The sequence below is a fragment of the Doryrhamphus excisus genome, chromosome 5 (genome assembly GCF_030265055.1).
Source record: "Doryrhamphus excisus isolate RoL2022-K1 chromosome 5, RoL_Dexc_1.0, whole genome shotgun sequence".
Classification (NCBI taxonomy): Eukaryota; Metazoa; Chordata; class Actinopteri; order Syngnathiformes; family Syngnathidae; genus Doryrhamphus; species Doryrhamphus excisus.
In genome coordinates, this window is record NC_080470.1 from 8,286,983 (window position 1) to 8,305,880 (window position 18,898).

Below are 18,898 nucleotides of genomic sequence, written 5' to 3' on the forward strand. Positions count from 1 at the left end.
GCAGCGACAATAAAGCAAGGTGTCTACGGCTGAGATCAATCATTGCTCTTTTTTATTCTTCATCCCCTCTATTCTACCCAAGCACCATCTACACTTTGCAGCATGGCATGCAAGGGGAGCCTCGCGTGTGAAGAGATTAAATGTCTGATAGTGTCAGACAGAACTTGTGTTACCCACATAGAAGAGGTTGAGTGAAAGGCATGCACAAACAGTAACATTTTGCAGGCGGGGTGAAGGGGTGTGCTTACGTCTGCTTTGATTTTGAAAAAAAAAATGGTGCAAGAATTGGTCTCCAGTAAGCATTTAATTTGTTCAGTAAAAAAAAAAAAAAACTAAATGGTCATCAGGCGGATCTGTTTGTGTAAACCAAGCAAGATAGGGCTCCCAACCACCCAAAAAAACATGTAAATTAACTACATTGAACATTAAGCATATACATTTTGGAAAAATAACATACTGTTAGAAAACCCATGTTTATGTCGTTTTGTTTCATTATGTTTCACAGCAGTCCTTGAACGCACCATAGTTGTGTGCTCCCAGACTAATTCATTCGTTCATTCATTTATTCATTTTCTACTGCTTGTCCTCACAAGGGTCGCGGGGATGCTGGAGCCTATCCCAGCTGTTTTCGGGCAAGAGACGGGGTACACCCTGGACTGGTCACCAGCCAATCACAGGGCACATATAGACAAACAACCATTCACACTCACATTCATACCTATGGACAATTTAGAGTCGCCAATTAACCTAGCATGTTTTTAGAATGTGGGAGGAATTAAAACCCACGTATGCACAGGGAGAACATGCAAACTCCACACAGAGATGGCCAAGGATGGAATTGAACTCGGGTCTCCTAGCTGTGTGGCCTGCACGCTAACCTGTGCTGCCACAAACATTCATATTTTTCCCAAATGCTCATACTGTATGTGAATACATACAGGTGAAGTTTGATGACATTATTGGCATGGTCTGTGTTCATATTTTGTCGTAAAATTCATTGAGTTGTGATATCTTTGTTACCTCTTACCTTATTTACTTTAACAACAGCTCTGTTGCTATTGCATCTCTTTGTGTATCTACCTTTCCTCCCTCTGTTGGTATGGTAGGGTGTGTTCACCGCAGGTTGAAATACCAGAGCACCTAAAATAGTAACAAGCAGTTGTATTTTTTTTTATCATTTATTGTGCACAGCGCACAGATGTGGCAGAATTTGCATTCATGAGTACCACAGTTACAAAAAAAACAAAAACCCTCAGCAAGTCACTGCAGGATACACCATTTTTGTAATACACCATGTGGATTAGGTATCCACCCATCATTATCATGCAACATGCAACAGTGCACAATGAGGACTGCGTGTTTTTTACTCTTAAGGTAACTGATTATAAGGATACCCCACACCTGCAGTATTTATCCTCCACATACAGTGTGATACTGTGCAAACACAGCACAGATTGGCATCAAATGTTACAAAGGGTAATTTTACATTTACTATATATATATATATAATGTGTATTTTTTGTGACAAAAAAGGTTTGTTTTGGTAGATACGCAATACATATTAAGTGAGAGACAGGAAGTGCACCTAGGGTCACATGTCCACTTTGTAAACAAATTCCACTGCAGCCCGGCCTTTGGCTAGCAGGCTACCAGTGTACGCTTCCTGGTGAAATACATAAACAGACAAAGATAAGTAAATAAGAGTTGCTACGAGCTGGAACTATTAAATCAGCACCTCCGTCAAAGAGAAACTTTCATTTTCTAAAAATGTCATCATAATCCGGACTGTTCGAACTGATACTGTTGTAAATGGACCAATGTGCAAGGCACTAACTCAAAGGCACTGTCCCCATTTGCATGTCTGCATGTTTGTGTCTGGTTCTGTATAATTTGAAACACAATAATTAGACAAAATGTAATACATTAGATGAAATATAGGGAATCTTCCATTAGGCCAAAGCATTTACACAACCCCCCGGCGTACTTCGACAGATACAGTGGCAGGCAGACATACACATGTACATGTGACTACTTCAAACAAAAATGAAAGGAATTCATGTGGTTGCTGAGGTTGACTGTGAAGTAAAGACACATCGGTAATTCCCAATGTGTCCCAATGAAGCATGTCTACCATCAGAGTCTTTGTCAAAAATTAAATCTGCTGCAGGGAATCTTGGGAATTTCAACTACGCAGCACCTTTTGTTGCTGTTGTTGCCTGCCATGCTTGCACACAGTTTGTACTTTGTTTATACAAAGACATGGGGGTTGGACACTCTTCACTCAAATAGAAGAAAGAAGACGAAGATGAGATACAGGTAAGAAGTCATCCAGAGACATGCAGACAAGAGTTAGCGTGTGAGCACAAACCGCGACAAAGGCGGGGTTATTTTTGGAGCAGTGAAGGATTTACCCGATGAATTTACATTACTGGAATTCCACTCGTGTCAACACTTTGACAAGTCATCTTCTCCTTGTTCACAGGAGACACTTTAAATGTCAATAGACCGACTAAAACAACAAGGTGCCAGTTTTAACAGACGCATGCTAACGTGTTATATAAGCACAGTGCGACCCTGCGTTACAACTGAGAGGCCTTCTTCTGACCTTGTTGACTTCTCAATAGCACCAATTTTATGACGTCATACATCTAATCTTTCATCATTTCATAAATGTAGGAAAAACATCTTCAGATTCTGATATCAAATGACCAGAGTGAAAATAAAAAGGGAAAACAGGTGTGTTACCATTCGTTGGATTCCCATCAACACAGGGGTGTGGAGCTGCTTTGGCAGAGTACCTGAAATTAGATACAGCCTCATCATTCCAAACATATATAAATATGATCACAGTCCATAAAGTCAGCCAAAACTAAATGCTAGGACTTTCTTTAACATCTTTCACTATCAGAAAATTGGTAACCCGGGTAAACACGGGTAGTGAAGAAGCTATCAGTAATTGCTGAGACATGGGAGAAGGGTTCTTTAAAAGGATTATTGGTGTTTACATGGGTTACTGCTAATATTTTGACTGCATGTACGCAAGTTGCTGTTTTGTGTCTGGCATTTTCCTGTTTTTGCTTTGTGTTCAGTTGATTTGGTTTAGTGGATGGGGCGGAATTTATGAGGCAGGTGGACGCCGTCAGTAATCAACTCCATTCATAAACCTTGCACCCACACCAGGAAGGCGTTCTGTGCCAAACATGTACAGCTTCCTCGCATCATTTTGTACCTTTTACATTTGACTATTTGTTGTATCTCATGTAGCTTGTAGTTTTTGTAGGAATGCATAACTCGAGTGTACATGATTGATTGTGCCTAGAATTTCCCATTTTTTTCCTTGGACAATCTTGGATTTAAATGATGGTTGAACTTTAAAAAGTAAGTAAAGTAATTACCTAGTTATATTATAGTGGAACAGTATGCATTAATCACGGTTCCCTACAAAGTTTGGTTTTAAGATCATGGGTCGATCAATCCAACGACCAATCCAACGTAAGTCAACAGCTGTATATGCTAAATCTTCTCAACCAAACAGGCAATAAAGAAAATTAGTGAAATATCTAATATTCCATCAGTAATAAATGTCATATGTAGAATATGCAATACAAAACGTGTGTCGTTCCCTGGTATAAGTGTATGTCAAATGAATGACAGTGTTGAACTTGAAGAAAGTTCTCAGGTGCCAGCAAAGTCTAAAAATGTTAATGGTTATGATTGGCCCGAGGCCAAGCTCATAACTCACTTCAGCCTCTCTGCATCACCATCCCTGATGAAAGATGTTGCTACAAAACCTTAGTAGGACAAACATCTATTTGCTTTACAAGCTTTTGTTTATGTAAAACCGATTTAACTGGCTGTATAGTCCACACACAATGTCAACTTTAGCTAGTAGTATTAGTTTGTTGACAAATATGATGCACGATAACATGCATGATTCATCATCACTGTCACATGTCAAGTGAATGCTCTGATAATAATAACCATACCAGGATATGTAATGTATATTCGCCAGTAAAGTAAAGAGTTTGGTTCCTCAAAACCACATGCATTCAAAAGAGTAATACATTTATGTCACTATAATGCCTCACAGTCACCCAGCGTTTCTTTCTTCTGTTGTATCACTGCACGCTATTGCCTGTCCATTGTTGAGTATGTGGTGAAGAAGAAGCCATCTTGTTTACATATGTGTTCCACGATGCGAGCTTCGCAGCCATCTTCAAAGAGAAAGTATTGTATTGTACAGTATTGTATATATGATGTTGTAAAACTTGTAGCGTGTATACAGTAATCCCTCATTTATCGTGGTTAATTGGTAATGGTAATGGTAATGGTATTATTTCATTTGAACATGCATCAGATTACAATTGAGTGCATCACATCATCAGTTCACAGTTCCACATGTCCAAAAGTAGTAGGAAGAAGCAAAGCTTATTAAATCCTACCCCTCCATCTGGTACATTTACAATCAGTAACTGTTACATTTGTTCACTTCCTGCTTTCCTAATATAGTTTTAAGTTTGTTTTTGTTGTTTTTTTGTCACGTACCAAAGTACGAGGTGATATGACCTACATACAATGACATAATGGGTACCATAGTAAGTGTCAATATAGTGATATATATAAAGCACATCATGACTGGTTCAAGACTCTTCATCCTTGTATTTAGCAAACATCAACTGCTTGTATTGTTTCTTGAGGTTTGAGGTCCTTACTCAATCCATTCCATAGTTTGATTCCACATACTGAAATGCTATGGCTTTTTAACGTAGTCCTAGCATATAAGGGTTTCAAATTTAGTTCTTCCCTGAGATCATATTTCTCCTCTCTTGTCGAGGAGTATTGGATGACATTTTTCGGTAATTGGTTATTTTTAGCCTTATGCATTATTTTAGCTGTTTGAAGATGAACTATATCAGCAAGTTTAAGTATTTGTGATTTTAGAAATAAGGAGTTAGTATGTTATCGGTAGAGTTATTATGAATTATCCTTACTACCTTTTTTGCAGTACATTTAGCAAGTGAAGATTTCTTTTATAGTTATTACCCTATATTTCCACACAATAAGTAAGATATGGTAGAACAATAAAGAGTGTGGAGTGATTTCTGATTGAGAACAATTGGTGCCGGAGATAAATGTAATGAGTCCATTTTAGTGAGGTATGATTCCTTATTTTATTTTCATAGTTAGAGCATAGAAAACATGTTTACGATCTTCTAAAAGCGGTTTTAACATTATTAGAGCACTTGAGACATGAACTAACACCCCTATAGTATACTGTATTACCCAATATAGTAGGCATAAGTCAATTGAGACATAAATAAGACTTGTGCTTGTGTGTGGAACTAGTGAAGTAGCATCAGTAAACAGTAGGCGTGCAAAGCTGTTCTTGTAGGTCTATTAAAAATAATGACTTGACATTATAATGAGATTTTTTTATTATTATTATTAGTCTTTGTCCAAATATCCCTTATTTTCAAATCCCAATGTGTACAGTGTGTGGTTTACAGGTAAGTCAGTGTTCCCCTCCCTGGCGTGACTCGGTAGCGTCCAATTGTAAACATTGCATATCAGTCAGTCCTTCCAATGTAAGAAGTGGAAGCCCCGCCCCCTGGGCCGTCCCTTCCCGGGCTATTATATTATAGCAACACCGGCGTGTCTCTGGAGACAGATCTGTTTTGTGCTGCTCAGACAGAGGCGCTCCAGGCAAGTCTTTCCACAGACAGTCTGGTGTCAGGGCTCGTCCACCTGTTCTGCTCACACATCAAGAGCTTCTGTGTGGAGAAGAAAATGAAACTTGAAGTCTTCTCTGCACATCACTTTGCTCAGAAGCCACTGGAGTTGTGCGTGGACACAAACGCGGGAATCCCGTCTCCTCTATCCGGAGACGAACTGGGGTCAGACGGAGACTGCGTGGCCAACAGCCCGCCACCTGCTGCGAATCAGGGCGGCGACCTGAGCAAAGGGAAACCTTACACCCGCAGACCAAAGCCTCCGTACTCCTACATCGCCCTCATCGCAATGGCTATCCGGGAGTCCAGCAAAGGCCGTCTCACCCTGGCAGAGATCAATGACTACCTAATGAAGAAGTTTCCCTTTTTCCGCGGCACCTACACGGGCTGGAGGAACTCCGTGCGACACAACCTGTCACTCAACGACTGCTTCCTCAAAGTGTTGCGGGACCCGTCCAGACCTTGGGGCAAGGACAACTACTGGATGCTGAACCCCCACAGTGAGTACACCTTCGCTGATGGGGTGTTCCGCCGCAGGAGGAAGCGTATCGCCAAGAGGTCCCCTAAGGAGGAGAACCAGGACATCACCGGCAAAGACACGCATCTTCCCGCCCAGGAGGAGAGGGTGGGGGCTAAGTTCTCCAGCTCCTTCGCTATCGACAGCATCCTCGGCAAACCCTTCAGACGGCGGGAAGACGACTACACGAATCCACAAGCACGTGGACTGTTCTGGCCCGGAGGGGCTCACGTGCTGCCCTATGCTATGAACTATCCGCTGCATCACAGCTACCTGTCAGAGTCCGGCAGTGATGACGTCACAAATCTGCATCACAAAGCACCCGCAGTGGCCAGACCCGAGGCCGCTTCCCACGCGCTTAAGACGCCCCCAAAGGCGAGCTGTTTCCATATAGACTACCTGCTGTCATAAGACACACAGAGTGGCCAAATGTTAACACAAAATAAATGCTTGCTTTTCAGGGCTTCACTTCCTGAAACTCTTTCACGTCAAAACTACTGCACTCATCCCACAGTCGAAACAAAGAACGTGTTGTCATTGTGCTGATTATTACGTTTATCCCACCCAGGACATTTCACTGACGTAAAGGTGTGTTACAAGTGTTCGTCGTTTCTGCTGTTGACGGTGACAAAGGGCCGTGTTGAAACATAAAACAATGTATTTATATGTCCGTGGCTTGTATAAAATGCTGTATAGGATATTGTAAGATAATGTAAACAAATTCATGGAATGACTGAGCTACATGGGAATGACGTAGCTGCATTAGAAAAGCCAGAGGTTTTTCCAATGTTTGACTCACGCATGCCTGGTAGCTTTCTGAATAAAACAAGTTAATCAATCACAGTGTGATCTTTTTTGGTGGAATGGATCGGTGTGCAATTGAGTGCAGATGGGTGTACAAATGTGTATAATTTATAATGTCAATGAAGCAGTGGCAACAACAATAGTAACTAAATAAGAATATAGTAGCATTAGTGGGATTGCTGTTATGTTTATATTATAAGATAATTGAACAATAATAGTGTAATGCAGATATAGGCAGCTGTTTGTGTGGCAGAAAAAACAGAATAAACTGGAACGAAACAGAATAAGGAAATGGAATAAAGCTGTACAACAGCTGATGCATTTGTTGTGAAAATGAATAATGGTGAGGTAATCAGACAAATATATGTTATAAATAATCAGCAATAATCGTCAAATTCCCAGCATATATTTTCTAAATCATTAAAACATTTAATTATCAACACACTGTTTATAGTTATGTGTATATTACAAATATTGATAATAACGTTTGAAACATAAAGATGAAGCTATTAAGGCCATAGAACTAAACTTGATCTGTTATCAGAACTTGGCTTTGTTATCTGCAATGCATTCAACTCTGTCCGAAGTTCCAGTTGCTCTCCACGGTCCTGAAACCCCCCACTTCCAGGCTGAACTCGCACCCCCAAACCGTCGTTAGATATCCATATATGCAACCTTATTTATAGTGTGAATTTGTTTAAAAATATAAAACCCTAGAATCACTGAGCTCATGCGTTTTAATACTGGAAAATATGTTATGTTAAATTCACTCCACTGGGTGTTGGGGTTCAAATGGCTGCTGGAATTAAAAAAACAATTTGAAATGGGTCATTAATTACAAAGTTTATGATCTGTTAAATGCATTTGCATTCCTTGGCTGATGAAAAGTAATTTGGATTTGTGTGTGTTTTTTTATGTAGTAGGACATATACAGTATGACAGGTGACCTCCTCAAGTTCTAAGGGCAATGCTGCAACCTGCAGGTGAAATGCTAGAATAACACACCTGTGCAAAGGTTCAGTCACGTGACGACATTCCATCAAGGTTGGTGTGCTTCATGTCATGGATCCAACCGGCTTGTAAAAATGACCACACAGTTTGAACCCTGTCCACTCGCACTGAGGTCGACACTGTTATGAAAGCACGCTTTAAAAGCAGACATCAAGTTAGATGGTCAAGTACAAACAATTTATCACATTGGCCTGGACCAAGTATGACCGCCAATAATCCCTCAGGGGCTGTCCCGAAGCTTCAGGCACAGGAAGAGCAGGAGGGGTGAAAAAACTATTACCAGACAATTATTGTTATATTGTTTAAGAAGTTAATATAACACAAAAATATCACTAACCCCACTGTGACACTTTAATTAATTTTGAATTAATTCAAAGTGTGTGGTACTAAGCACAAAAACGATAATTTTTCTAATAAATAATAAATGAACAATTTTTCTTTTTCTAATGTTAATTACTGTTAAATGTATGTGATTATATATATATATATATATATATATATATGGATTAATGATGCCGAAGGTTCCACTGTGTATAACCTATATAGTTTTTTTTTCCTTTTTGCAGGTTCATCACACAAATGTTTCCGATCATCAAAAACATTTTTCATATTAGTCAGCGACACACAACTTAACACAAAATGTCGTTTTGAAATGAAACCTTTTGAAAGGCACGTCTCAATTTTGCCAGAATACATCTCAATGATCTACAAAACATGTGGCGTAAAAGCAATGCTGCATTTCACAGAACATCAAATACCAACAGTAAAATATGGTAGTGGTAGTGTGATGCTACACGATATGGAGGAGGTTCTGTGATAAATGAAACCATGAATTCCCTTGTCTACCAATAAATCCTGAAGGAGAATGTCTGGCAATTTGGTCGTGACCTCAAGCTGAAACAAACTTGGGTTCTGCAGAAGGACAATAATCCACAAAACATCAGCAGGTCCAGGTACTGGAAAACCCTCCAATGTGGCTGAATTACAACAATTTTGCAAAGATTACTGTTAAATGTATGTGATGATATATATACCATTAGAAAAAGAAAATGTGTTCAAATTGTCTGTGGTTTATTCCCACAGAAAAAAACCTACTATAAGTTAAATTGCATTTAAACGATACGCTTACGTTTCATATGTAAATGTTCTGCTAAAGGGTTACCTGTGGTCAAATTGATTTATAAATATATCCTCCAGCTAGTGCAAACATTTCAGCAAACGTGTAAACAAAAAAAAAAGAGCTTCCAACTCCACAGCAGCCACTTGTGGGCCTCTAAACTCAAACAGCATCTCAAGACTATTTTTCTATGAAAACCTTCTATAACCTTTCACTTGATATTCCCAACCAGCCTCTCATTAAAATGTCGTCCAAAGTGCATGTGTAAAAGTAGCAGGGAATCTTCAAAGCCCCCCAGAACAAAGATTCCCTGTGCAGGCCAACGCATCCTGATCTCGGCGGGGGTCACAAGTTGTGATGTCGCAGGAAATTTGTGGGGCCACCAAGGTCCTCCTCGCTGCACTGTGTGTGGTGGAAAATAATTTTATCCTCACATCCTTTGTTTGTACAAAGTGCAAAGGTTATTGTTCAGAAAATCCTCCGGGGTTTATTAAACATTTTAGGCTGTGCTCGGAGGCATGTGTGCACACATTTCAACTGTTTAAAATTATTTTTCGTAATCGATGCATGCACTTTGTACACAAATGCAAATACAGAGCTTTTCTTATTGGCAGTCGCTTTTGCACCATCGGATGTTGATATTATTTCATGGGACAGTTGTACAAATGTGTGTGATGTCTATTTTGGAGGGGGTTGGGGGTAGCTTTCGACGCCCGCTGGCCTAATTTCGCTTTTCTCTCTCTAATGAACGCATGGCCCATGGGACCGCCGCTGGCCCGGGGGCGGTAAACTGACACTGGCGCGCTGTGTGTGGTATCCAGGACCGTGTTTGATGGAAAAAGTCTGTTTCCACTCATGTCAAAGTCATTTACTAAGAACAACCCCCACCTACTGCTTCTTACAATGCAAATACTCCCACCACCACCTCTGCATCTCTCTCCTGGTGGACGATACTGCCAATTTGGTATCGATCCGATACCAAGTAAATGCTGAGACCGTATGGCAGATATCAATACTGATAGCTGAATGATTTTGATGATATGAAAATGATTTTGCCTAGATAGATACAGCATGTCTTGAAGGAATTTTACAAAAAAAAAACTTTGCAAAATTCAGCCACATTGGAGGGTTTTGAACCTGCTGGTGTTTTGTGGATTATTGTCCTTCTGCAGAACCCAAGTTTGTTTCAGCTTGAGGTCACAACCAAATTGCCAGACATTCTCCTTCAGGATTTATTGGTAGACAATGGAATTCATGGTTTCATTTATCACAGAACCTCCTCCATATCCTGTAGCATCACACTACCACCACCATATTTTACTGTTGGTATATGATGTTCTGTGAAATGCAGCATTGCTTTTACCCCACATGTTTTGTAGATCATCGAGATGTATTCTGGCAAAATTGAGACATGTCTTTCAAAAGGTTTCATTTCAAAACGACATTTTGTGTTAAGTTGTGTGTCGCTGACTAATATTTAACATTTTTTGATGATCGGAAACATTTGTGTGACAAACCTGCAAAAAGGAGAAAAAAACTGTATAGGATATACACAGAGGAACCTTCAGCATCATTAATCCATCCCACAAGGCCCAACTCTAACCAAAACGTACACTAACCGAATCAGTTTTTCCCATAACAAATAAAGCTAATCCAATGAATGCCTTCCGGAAAGCCAACAAAGTTAATACAAAAATATTTACAGTGCTAATTTCACATGCAGAAAACAATTTAAAATACATGTACAGTATATGATGAATAAAAAGGATGAATTAACATATTGTTTTTCGCTATTATTTATTGAAGTGAATGGTGTTTTTCACTTCAAGTCTCTGTTTTTCTTTTGATTATGGTTGAAAAATAACTCAAAATGTAGCCAAAGGTGGCGTCCATGTTGCTTTCCCTGCTACGTCGTGTCTTCAACATTGTTGTAAGAAACTCCATGTTCCTTTCTCATTTTTATGCATTTAGAATGGTTTTAATGCAAGTAAAACTAGAATTGTTAAACCCTGAAAACGTGTTGTGTGAGCAATTTGGGCACGTGAGGCTAACTGTTAGTTAGCAAAAACCTAAAGTCTGCCACTGATGACATCATAGATGGGCGCCTGAGCTGACATCTGCTTCCTGTTTGCATGGATGGGAAATTAGCAAACAGCTAACAATGATGTTTTTGATTCATATTGTGTACTCAGAGGCACAGTTTTCGCACAGATATTATATTAACTGACATTCACGAAATAATATGAAAATACCACCAAAGAAACGGATGTGTGAAGATAAAATAGAATTCAAAATATCAATCTCATCACGCTGATTACTACGATTGGTATCGACACCATCGATATTTGGATCGGTCGTCCACCAACCGCGGTTTGTTTTCATTATCCTCCAGACCATTAAGAGAGGAAATTAGGCGCTAACTTTAGCGATTATAAGATAGGTTGTTGTAATTTCTTGCATTTTCAAAGATGGCAGCATGTGGGTCGTGTCAGTGTTTAGTAAGGAAATCTTATCTGGTCCCTACTAGAATATAGTACATACTTGGCTTTATTATGCAACTTTAATAGTTGCAATAATAGTGTGGAGTTGAAGATGGAGAAAAGCTGCAGAGTAAATGGCGCAGATATGGCCAAGCAAATGGGCGGGTGCTTCTCTTGGCCACTGATTTCAGTCAGATTTGAAGAAGCGTGATGAGGGTGGGGGTCTCATGGAGGGAAGAAGGATTTATGAAATGATAAACGGCCACGCTTTGTTTGACTGGACTAGCGCGCACTAAGACGAGAAAGCTTTTTCGCGTTTCCTCCACTTGAGTGATTGTTGAAGCGCTCGATCGCCACCCGGCGCGCCATGCTGCTCCACTTAAGCTCCACTGTGACACCCAGTGGAACCTCTCTGTCGAGTTGAAACCCCTGGACAATAATATAGTGGATACGGTGGAGGATAATCAGCCCCCTCCGCCTCTCTGGCTTCCTTTTCCTCTTCTCTGACCGTGTGTGTACCCGTCTTGCGTCAGAGAAGCGAGTTGTGCGTAACTGGACTGGAGACAGAGTTTCTCCATTTTGATTAGAGCTGCGAGGAGAGCATCTCTGATCGGGAGAGTGGCCTGGAACATCAACAATTATATATCTTTCAAAGCATTAAGTGGACATGACGACCGAGACCCCTCAACAGCAGCTGGATCCTCTTCCTCTGAGATCCAGCCCGGTGTCCGGCGCTCTGCATCCCGCAATGCTGAACACACAAGCCGCTACAGAAAGCTCGTCCACCGCCGCCAAAGGAAAGAAGACAAACTCCGGATTACGTCGACCGGAAAAGCCCCCTTATTCGTACATTGCTCTCATCGTGATGGCGATACAAAGCTCCCCCACGAAACGACTGACACTCAGCGAAATATATCAGTTCCTCCAGGCCCGGTTCCCTTTCTTCAGGGGCTCATATCAGGGATGGAAAAACTCAGTCCGGCATAATCTTTCACTCAATGAGTGTTTCATCAAGTTGCCCAAAGGACTGGGTAGACCAGGGAAAGGCCACTACTGGACAATTGATCCCGGCAGCGAGTTCATGTTCGAAGAGGGCTCATTTCGGCGCAGACCGAGAGGCTTCAGAAGAAAATGCCAAGCCCTTAAACCCATGTACCGAATGATGAACGGCATTGGATTTAGCACCTCCATTCTGCCGCAAAGTTTTGACTTCCAAGCTCCATCCGCAACACTCGCCTGCCACAGCAACAGCTACAATTTGGATATGATGAGCAATTCAATGACCGGAGGCTACGAAGGGCTAAGCGGGGGCCATCATGTACCCCACATGTCACCGAGCCCCGGATCCACTTACATGGCGACTTGTCCGGTTCCGTCGAACGGGGAGTACGGACCGGATAGAAGCAGCAGTCCTATACCGTCGTCTCCTGCCACTGCTAGCGCCTTGGACGGCCACTCCCCGTACGCAAGTACATCCGCACACTGGACCAACTCGGGCGGGTCTCCGTACATCAAACAGCAGCCTTTAACCTCCGGCAGCCCCGCATCATCTTCTCTCTACCCCGGCATGTCACCTTACTCCCTGGAGCAGACTTACATTCACCAAAACGGCAGAGAGAGCCACGACATGGAAGGTACCAAAATTATACATTCTTAGCAATAAATGAAAAAAAAAACTAATTTTAAAGCAGGCCTAATTCGCAGTGGGGCATTAAATAATAAATAGTAAATTTCTGTTTCAAACTGGAGTTAAAATAACAATTCAACGAATAATTATAAGCTGACAAATATTAATGATTTAATTGAATCGACTTTAGTTTTTAATTGTGTGCGATATCTTTCTTTTAAAAAAATAATTAAACTAGAAATATTCGATTTCTAAGTCATCGGTTTTCAGCTCAAAATCCGTCAGAATGACACAAAAAATGTTCTTTCTATCCTATGCATGTAAAGCCTTCAGGGTTATTTAAAGCAATTTGGAGATACCTAATTGACCTCCCAAGTCACGCTCATTTACTTGAACACAACACAGCCGGGCTTTACTAAAGTCTTGAGGATTTCAGCGAGACAAGGAGCCCACACTGGAGTCTGAAAGGGTCTCAGAGGTTAACTAAACAAAGACTGTGCAGTTCGGACCACACCGGCTGAGGATTTTAACCTCCATGTATCCACAAGAGACGGGAGGCCTTGTTCGACTTTAAGGCAGCGTCTTTATTGAGCCCGTGGGAAGGATAAATACATTGGTGGGTATGTACTATATACCTGCATGGCTCATAGTGCTGTCAGTCACAAACACCTTAGTGTCTCCGAAAAGGGACAGGGAAGGTTGGGAAAGGAGTTGTGGCCCACTCGTGGATGAAGTCTGATGTCTTGGTGTGAAAAATAAAAAGCCACATATGGAGTCCTTATGACCTTGATGAAGCCACAAGCGGCCATAGTTGTTCTTTCTTTCTTACAAATGAAATGGAAGCTCTCTAACTGACATAAACAACCACCAGGTCACATGATCTTTAAATACTAGATTTACAAGGGAGGTATAAAATAAAGTCACGGCCTAAAAGGGTGACGCCTGATAAAATAATGTCTTTTAAAAATATTGATTAAACCATAAAAGCTCAGAAGTTTTTACATTTTTGGACTTGTAGTTCACAAAAGGAAGTTGTTGGCAATTTTGCTAATTTTATAACATACTAAATATGGTATTTTCTATAAAACTACAATCATAAAAATTATGAAGAAAGTAAAAAAAATTAATCTGTGTGCAGGGAATTAAGCATATATGTAAAGTATATAGTGTGTGTGTATGCTTATCATGAGTATCCAAAGTGTGGCCCGGGGGCCATTCGCGACACACGGCTCAATCTAAAAATACAATTACCAAAAAAGTGAGGAGAAAAAGTTGAACAAACTGACATGCAGGCTGTTTTTTCACTAAACCTGTAGTCTTGGAGTATCCTGAATATTTGTTTTATATTATTATATTATTATTATTGTTATTATTATTATTATATTAACATATTGGATTTTTTTGGCCTTTTTACCAGATGAAAAATAGAAAAATGGCACCACATTGTTAGATTTTAGTATATGCTTCTTCCGTGGAAAATGTTTCTTTATATTTCTTTTTACCAATATAATGCTAACAAAAATAGCTTGTAATAACCAAAATCACATAAGTTCTTACGTCGTCAAAGACAGTGTTTTTAGGCATTCTATGTTGTCCTGTTCATTGTAACATACTTGTAGTCGTACCAGCCATTAAAAGGACCAAGAAATTGAACCCCTATACTATGCTACACTGTTAGATGAGTATACTGAAACCTAATACGATTGAATCTCTCCCGTTTCCTTCCACAGTGGGGATTCCACGTTATCAGAGCCACTGTGACAGGAAAGAATTTGTGTTCAACTTGAACGGCATCTCGTCCTTCCACCCCACGGCTGGCAGCTCCTATTATCACCACCACCACCATCATCATCATCATCCTCAGAGTGTGTGTCAGGACATCAAGCCGTGTGTCATGTGAGCGCTGTGTTCTGTCATTAGTCTGGATGCAAAAGACAGACTCTGCAGTCAAACTGCACGTCAGCCTTGAAACAAAGGACTATTTTCAGATGTGTTGTGTTGGAGAATGAATACCACGATGACTACTTTCACATGTTGCCTCTTTGTGGACCTGACCAAATGTGCATTAAAAGGAAAACCAATGAAGAAACCACAGTGGCCTTAAATACACACCTTGTCTACAACAGTGACAAGCATTTCCTTCTTGAAAAGAAGCTCAGAAAACATACATTTTTAACCTATAAGACGTCAAAAGTTCCCATTTCTGCCTAAAAGGGAAATGATGGGCTCACCTGTGACTGTAATAAAGACAATGAATGCCATAGACCAAGTGGAGCCCATAGAACATATTTCTGATGGTGCTTTTTTTGTCTAAAATACTAATTAATGTCAAAGATCTGTGATGTACATTCCTGTACTGTGTTCATGGTAAATTGTACAAATGTAAGGACATATATCAACCAAAAATAACTCCTATATTGCAAATGCTCCTTTACTGTTTACCTGACACACTTCCATTTTGGGGGTTTAAGGCCCATTTTAGGACATTGTGTTATGGGTTCTTATTGGTTATTGAGTGTTTCCTCTTTTAACAAATTATGGTTATGTTTATATGTTTTGTGATTACACGCGGCGCTTTATTATGAACCGCAACAAACATTGCACTTATTCTACAGCGATGCCTTTTGTAACATATCTGAATAAAGATGTTGCTGCATTCTTGTCTACCAGTTTGCATTCATGGTCTGCATATCCCATTAATCATAATAAATAAGACAGCTGGGATAGGCTCCAGCACCCCCCGCGACCCTTTGTGAGGAAAAGCGGTAGAAAATGAATGAATGCATGAATGAATATAATTACGTATGAATAATACTAAAAATAATATATAACAAAACAATGTGTTATGATGGAAGTGTTGTGTGGATATACTGCATTTGTATGCTCAAGTGTAGGCCCATAATGGCATCCACATAAAATGTAATTGTTACCTGTCATCATTTGGACAACAGAAAACAGGACTATAGCACATAATGTGTCACAAATAAGAGGAAGAAGATACAAGCGGACTAAAACTGTTTAAAAGACGAAAAAGATGACTACATCTGAGAATATAATAATAAATATATAAATATTTAAGGTGATCTCTTACTCCTTAGCTACTACATATTCCCAATGGGTTGCTGGTCTGACATTGTAATGTTTATACACTGACTCTTTTTGCAGTGTTCAATTCAATCACTATATTGCACTGCAGCAACAACCGCACTTCATCTTTATCCACCAATCACACACACACACACACACCCTGGTGCATTCACAAACACAGGAATTCCAAACAATATATACAACATAAGCATACGGCTTCACGTCTACCTTGAAAAGACTACTGCATATACATGAATTAAACAACAATAACAAATCACAGTCAAGGAGCTGAGCTGGATCATCTGACCAACAGAACGCCAACTCGGGTGGCTGTCTTTACTAGAAAACTATAGGAACAAGACCACCATCTCTTATGTTTAATCAACATGGAAGCTTTTTATCATCACACTAATCAGACAAAAAAAAATGTTAGATTTCTAACAGCTCAATACATTTACTTGTAAGCATCCCCATGCTACCTTTATGCTATGATGAAGTGCAAGAAAAAACATGAGGTCTACCAAAGATAACCAATAAAAAGTAACAGCAAGCACGTAAAACAATATTTCATGAAAAACGTATCCACTAATATACTAACAAAATAAAGGAGCATCTTAAATCCAAATAAACATGAATTGGTCTCCTTAGCTACAGTATACTAGAAGTTGGGGCATATTCATATAGTGGAGTATAGCGTCATCTTGTGGTTGCTGCAGTGCAATGGAGTTGCACGACAAGCCAAAACATTCATCCATCCTTTTTCTATGGTGCTTATCCTGACTAGGGTCTCGGGGGTATGCTGGAGCCTATCCCAGCTGACTTCGGGCGGAAGGCGGGGTACACTCTGGACTGGTCGCCAGAAATTGCAGGGCACAAGCCAGTTATGAAATTATGGCTTGTGCAGGAAGAGGAAGCTTTTGACTAAAATAATGTTATAGATCAACTTCAGGACAAAGCTTTGTGGTATTATTAGTATCAATATTTCAACTTTTCTTCTTTACATACTGCCTTTTTGTTCTATTTTTCCACATTTTTGGGGGGGTTGGGTTTAATTTTATTTCTACATTGTGCCGCGGGCCAATGAAAAAACAAGCCATTGACTAAATTTAGCATTTTCAAGCACAAACATAAACGACATTCATAAAACGCATTCAAAGATGCTGCGAATTATGTGTTGTAAGGGTGTCGAAACAAAACACGACATTGGGTCTAGAAGATGAGACAATGAAAAAATACATGACAATATATTGCAATCTGCTAATTGAATTCTACACTCTGTGTGGATGCTAACGGCCCCGCCTTCACCCACCAAGTAAAAAAGACTGTAGGACTGACAAAACGGGTCACTCCATTTGTGCCGTTGTTTTATGGAACAAACACGGCAAGATTGTGAATGAGGTAGAAAAAGATTATGCTTCACTATATGCTTCACAGATCAGTGTGGCCTTGAGAGCAACTTCACTCTTTTCCAACAAGTCTTGGTCCAGCACTTGACAAAAGATGAATGCTTTGCACATGGATGACTGGCAGCTATTTATTTGGAAACCAATTCCAAATTCCTTTAGGGAAGCACAATTTTCTTGGAATTCGGTCAGTGTTTAATTAGGCCCTCAATATAAACAATATTGATGACGAAGTTAGAGAAGAGCTGCTAAAACACACTTTCATATGGGAAAAACATCCATCCATCCTCGCTCACTTACCAGTGTCGGGTCACAATCCACATTTCTCTCTTGACTACTTAGTCCATGTGATCCTGAAAAAGATAAGAAGTGAAGAAAAAGCTGTGAGCTGTGAATGTGCATGCTATGATGCACATGATGTTTTGAAAGGTTAAAAGTCAAAATGATAAAACTTACAATGATATTCAATATATATGTACTACTTTGGTCTTGATGCTCGTCCGCCCCCCCAAACAAAGACTATGTTCTACGGCATTGTGCACGAAGCTAATTGCAACTTTGTGACATCCCTATCAGCAGTGTAGTGCATCAACTGTGACGTGTCGCAAATATGACTTGTCGTCATATTAATGTACGCTTTTGGATGTCCATTGTGATGTTGTGTATTTTCAAGATAAAAATTTTCTTTTAAAAATTATGAAAAAGATTTCGAGGGACCCTGTATATTCGTCTAGCTGGGCAAAATGCTTCCTGTTTGCTAAGTATTTTTTTTCTACCAAGTTCAGAACTAACATTGTGATTAAATTGTATTGAATGGTTTTATTAAATCAATGGATACTGTCGCTGCACACTTTCTGAGAGCTATAGCCTTGCTAATTTCCTCAGTTATTTCCATAAGTATCGAGGAAATCTTAGTTGTCCGCGAGCAATTAATAACTAGCTACAAATTAGCTAGCTCCTTCACGTGTTTACCTATCACACTGCCGTTTAGCTGAACTTATGATGCACTGTTACGCTCAAGACACTAGAGGGCAGTAAAGTACCATACCGGAAGAGCTACTCCACCAAGTATGTTTGTATTGTTTCATCAATGTCAAAACGAAGATCGCTTTTATATGTGTAT

At 40.0% G+C, this 18,898-nt stretch overlaps 2 protein-coding genes across 2 annotated transcripts; both read left to right on the plus strand.

Moving 5' to 3' along the window:
• The first annotated feature begins 5,676 nt into the window (after positions 1 to 5,676).
• foxq1b (forkhead box Q1b) lies at positions 5,677 to 7,070 on the plus strand. Its single transcript, XM_058074076.1, has one exon. It carries the CDS (start codon positions 5,788 to 5,790, stop codon positions 6,655 to 6,657), a length of 870 nt encoding a protein of 289 aa, XP_057930059.1. The 5' UTR covers positions 5,677 to 5,787; the 3' UTR covers positions 6,658 to 7,070.
• A 4,272-nt stretch (positions 7,071 to 11,342) lies between these two features.
• On the plus strand, positions 11,343 to 15,917 carry foxf2b (forkhead box F2b). Its single transcript, XM_058074075.1, has 2 exons — positions 11,343 to 13,292; positions 15,016 to 15,917. The coding sequence occupies exons 1-2, from the start codon at positions 12,326 to 12,328 to the stop codon at positions 15,183 to 15,185; spliced, it is 1,137 nt and encodes a 378-aa protein (XP_057930058.1). The 5' UTR covers positions 11,343 to 12,325; the 3' UTR covers positions 15,186 to 15,917.
• The last annotated feature ends 2,981 nt before the right edge of the window (positions 15,918 to 18,898 follow it).

What these genes read in the sequence shown, in the direction of transcription:
- foxq1b (XM_058074076.1), top strand. Translation starts at nt 5,788, where the DNA reads ATGAAACTTGAAGTCTTCTCTGCACATCACTTTGCTCAGAAGCCACTG.
- foxf2b (XM_058074075.1), top strand. Translation starts at nt 12,326, where the DNA reads ATGACGACCGAGACCCCTCAACAGCAGCTGGATCCTCTTCCTCTGAGA. An exon ending in AGAGAGCCACGACATGGAAG is followed by an intron (nt 13,293 to 15,015) that starts GTACCAAAATTA and finishes TTCCTTCCACAG; the next exon opens with TGGGGATTCCACGTTATCAG.